The 4,474-nt window shown below is 41.4% G+C and overlaps 1 protein-coding gene across 1 annotated transcript; it reads left to right on the top strand.

Moving 5' to 3' along the window:
- The first annotated feature begins 243 nt into the window (after window positions 1-243).
- LOC143501928 (uncharacterized) lies at window positions 244-4,077 on the top strand. Its single transcript, XM_076995088.1, has 9 exons — window positions 244-620; window positions 803-870; window positions 1,119-1,208; window positions 1,321-1,419; window positions 1,511-1,558; window positions 1,645-1,725; window positions 1,824-2,251; window positions 2,382-3,195; window positions 3,638-4,077. Exons 1-7 carry the CDS (start codon window positions 467-469, stop codon window positions 1,992-1,994), a joined length of 711 nt encoding a protein of 236 aa, XP_076851203.1. The 5' UTR covers window positions 244-466; the 3' UTR covers window positions 1,995-2,251; window positions 2,382-3,195; window positions 3,638-4,077.
- Window positions 4,078-4,474: the final 397 nt, after the last annotated feature.

The raw sequence follows: 4,474 nt of genomic DNA, 5'->3' as shown, positions 1-4,474 counted from the left end.
ACTGCTAATTTAATTCATGTGGCAGAATATTTATTTGACAGCAGTTAAATAAAACGACAAGGTATTATGGGTCATTTAGTCCAATACTCCGCAAAAGGTAATTATTTTGCTAGCGTTTGCTTTCCCCCTTTTACGTTGCTAAGTGTTTCTGCATATCGGAGTCATGGAGAAAAACATGTTTTGATATGAAGGTAAATCGCCAAGGTGAAACTCCAAACAAAATATCTAAAATCCCTCAGTCGTTTACCGACCCCCCAAAGAGACAAGACACTTTTGCATTTGCTGTGGAAAAAAATCAACAAATATCTCCAAATATCTACAAATTAATATCTTCAAACAATTAATATCTCAATTTAATATCTTCAACGTATTAATATATTGAATTAATATATTTACCGAATTAATATCTCGAATTAACATATTCAACGAGTTAATATCTCGAATTAATTTGTTTAACCTGTTTAAAATGTTGTTTTCCCTGCCTTTCACTGGGCTGCGACCAGTGCTCCTTTGTGCCACTGGAGTTTCGGCCGTTGTTTGGTCTTTTCTCGTTTACAGGCGGCGGGTCCGAGATCAACAGACGGAAGTCGAAGCTGCAGCTCATACCGACACCTGCGACGGTAAATTAGGGAGCTAGCGACGAACACACCCTTATATTCGCAAGCTGGTTTGCTACATTAAACTAGCTACTTATCACTATGTTACTTAGCCTAACTAAATTGGCTACCCTTTAACGGCAAATTTAAACTAGGTTGCATCAAAGTTTTTAATATTTCAGTGTTTTTTTAAACATCTTCCTTAGGACATGATCGGGAGCCTTTTGCATTGGACGAAGGCATCTTTGAGACGCTCCATACCCCGATCCGAGAGGTAGTTGGCTATTATTGGTGAAATCCTTCTTAGCCAGCTTCATTCTGATTAAATCAAATCAAATCAAATATATTTGTATAGCGCTTTTCACAACACGTTGTCACAACATGTACAGGATTTAGGGAAGTTTCTGTGCAGAACTGTAGCATGCATTGTTTATTTGCATGCTGGTCACAATAATTGTAAAATGCAGGTCTTGCACATACTTGTCTAGTCGCAAAGTAACACGTATTTGGTTTTCTCCATAGTTGAGGCTTATACAGACTCGCCAAGGATTGGACAGAGCACATAGGATGTTTGCCTTCACCTTCTCACGAATGGGTTCTTCAGCTACACAGGTTCCCTTAAGTTTTTAATGTGTATCACAGGCACAAAAATATTTTGTTACCTGAGGGTTTATAAGGGGTTTGTCCATTTCAGTGGTAAAGTTATTTTTCTGCTTGACTGCAGGTGGTGGAGGTGAAGCTCCAGCACAAGTCCATCTACAGTGGGCTGGAGAGTGAGCACTGGTGGGTGCTCAACAATGAATTCTACTGGATAGGTGCAGAGGTGAGTCATGGGAACAGGTTCACAATTTCAGTAAGAATGGACATGCTACTGTAAATGTCCCTTCAACCTAATCTTTTCCTTGTATTTGTAGCTTACCCTCCACCACTTTGCCAGCGCTAGTGCCGTGGCCTGCATCAAGGTAACAAAGAGTCTTGACTATAAGCATCTTTCACTAGCTTGTCCCATTCTGAATTACACTCATCAGCATGTCCTCTGTTAATTCAGCGGAGGGGATCCAGCATCACAGACGCCACCATCTACCTGCGCACCTGTTCAACAACAACGTCGGTGCAGAATATTTTTCTGGTTAGTGCTTCCTCCTTTCTGATTGCATTTAGAATTATTTGTGGTGAGGTTTTTAGAAAATGATATCTAAAGGCATTTTTATTGTGTGTGTTTTGTAGCAAACGGTGGTGTCCACTTGGTTTAAGGGTGTCTCCATTGGTTCGGATGACATTTTCAGGTCATCCGAATCTAGTCACACCCAGACCCTGGAGACACCGAACCCAGCTGTTTTTTCCAGCAGTCCATCCCCACCGAGAGCACCCCCTCAACGACCACCTCCAGGCTTTTAAACACCTACACATGAATTGAATTCTTATATAAATTCATAATTTCACTGTGTGGCATGCGTTTTATTTTTCTACGTAATTTAATATTTTTGCTTGCATGTGTGTTTTTCAGATGCTGAAGGTTTTCCCATAACCACATGAGGACTAGATGTTGGTCTTTTGGGACACAGAGGTAGAACATCACATGGACTGATCACCCACCTGGAGCGTTTTACATCTGCCCCTTCTCTTTCCCCCAACACTCTGTTTCATCTTTTGAGGTTTGTGTAACCCTAACTCATCTTCCAGATTTCTCATGAAAACATAAAGCTGTGTTTAGTCTTTATTCTGCTTTTCTGTCTCTTTCGTTCTGTCCATCATGTGGGTCTCCTGTGCTTCTTCCTGGATTAGAGACTACCGACAGCTGTGCAACCTGAATTTCACGCAGGCTCCCAGGACAAGAGGACTACTGCAGTTTGTGGACCAGGACAGAATAATAAGCCTTGACAAGATGTGCATCAGGATGATGAGAGACTTTATGATCCACGCCAGAGAACAGAGACAAGACCAGAGGACTGAACGGCATCAAGAACCGATCGTCGGGATTATTAGAACAATCACCATCGTCAGTGTGCAAGGAACTGTGAGGAAAGCCCGAAAGAATCACCATTCGTGGACTATTCATCATCACCGTGGACAACCATCAGGATTACAGATTCGACCATTTTGGGATTTTTGGTTATCAACAGCAGATTATCAGTGCTCCTGTCATCCTCATCAGACCTCTACAACTAACTCAGAATGCTGCAGCACGACTGGTCTTCAATCTCCCTAAGTTCTCACATGTGACTCCTCTGCTACGCTCTCTTCACTGGCTTCCAGTAGCGGCACGCATCAGATATAAAACATTGATGCTTGCTTACAAAGCCAAAAATGGACTGGCCCCTCCCTACATGATGTCCATGGTCAAAAGCCAATCCGTACAGCGAACACTCAGAAACTCAAGCTTGGCTCGACTCGAAACTCCATGCTTAAAGTCTCATGGAAGACAAAGCTCCAAACTATTCTCCGTCCTGGCTCCAAGATGGTGGAACGATCTTCCATTAGCTGCTAGGACTGCAGAGTCTATTGCTATCTTCAAGCGTAGACTGAAGACCCACCTGTTTGTTGAGTTCTTACCAGAGCACTAACTCAGCTGATACCACTTGCCGTGGTTCTTTAAATGGTATGTCTGTCTGTGGTTATTTGTGCTTCTTGGCAAATGTCTAACTTGCAAAAACACTAGGTAATGACATTGACTCCTGTAGTTTAGTAGTAGTCTGACTCAATGGTATCTTGAATTCTGGCCTATTCGTACTATTTCCTAGGATGAATTCTGTGATTGAATGCAAAGCACTTTGTAAGTCGCTCTGGATAAGAGCGTCTGCTAAATGCCGTAAATGATTTTGTAAATTGTTAGTGAAATAGTTATTATTGTTTTATAAATATTTATCAGTAATGTGATTGTGTTTTAATTGCAAAGGAGTCATACTGTCTTGTATTTTACCTTTGGTGTTACTCATGTAATCATCAGTATGCTTAGTCTGATTGTGTGGTTTGTGTGTGACTTGTGTATTAGTCTGTATAATTTGATTTTGTGTTTTTGTGTGATTTGTGTATTTAACCAGGCCACCCGAAGGGGACTGGTCCCTGCTGGATACACGCACCTATCCGTATACAAGCACCTGCCGGTGGATGTACTGATGCCAGGGTTGGACGTGCCATTGCCACAAGAGGTCGTGCGGATGCTAGTTCCTATCAGAGGCTCACCATCTACACTGAAGGGACTGTGACTACTTGGCCGGGGAACGAGAACTGTGACTACTACTGTAGAACTGTAGAACCACCCTGCGCACCACGGACTTGTGCTAACGGGCCGCCCAATGGAGGATGGGTTCCCTTTTGAGTCTTGGTCCTCCCGAGGTTTCTTCCTATTCCCCTCCATCATAGGGAGTTTTTCCTCGCCACTGTCGCCATTGGCTTGCTCATTAGGGATTTGGACCCATAAGATTGTTAATCTTGTAAAGATTGTGAAAAGCACTATACAAATAAACTTGACTTGACTTAATCATTAGTGAGTTATAGGCTAATTATGTTTTAGGTTGAATGTATCCAGTTATGATATTTGAGTGATTCACTATTTTCCCAGCTAGCAACACTAACCATGCGATACCTGAATTTAGTAAACTATAGTGAGAGAGGAATATTACACTGGAAACACACAGCCTAAATTATTACAAATAAATAAAATGTAGCTTCAAGAGAGGGGAAACAAAAGAAAGTAGAAATAGTTTCTTATAGACAGTTTGCATTGGTGCTTACTAAAATTTCCCTGGTGGAAATTTTCATTTTTAAAAATAAACATTTTAAATGACTAGCTTTTAAATAGTACAAGTGTGCTACAAATGCACAACATAAAATAAAATATAAGTACAAATGTAACGCAGGCACCTCCTCAGCTAGGA

Source organism: Brachyhypopomus gauderio, unplaced genomic scaffold (genome assembly GCF_052324685.1).
Source record: "Brachyhypopomus gauderio isolate BG-103 unplaced genomic scaffold, BGAUD_0.2 sc179, whole genome shotgun sequence".
NCBI lineage: Eukaryota > Metazoa > Chordata > Actinopteri > Gymnotiformes > Hypopomidae > Brachyhypopomus > Brachyhypopomus gauderio.
This window is presented reverse-complemented; position numbering and strand designations above follow the sequence as displayed.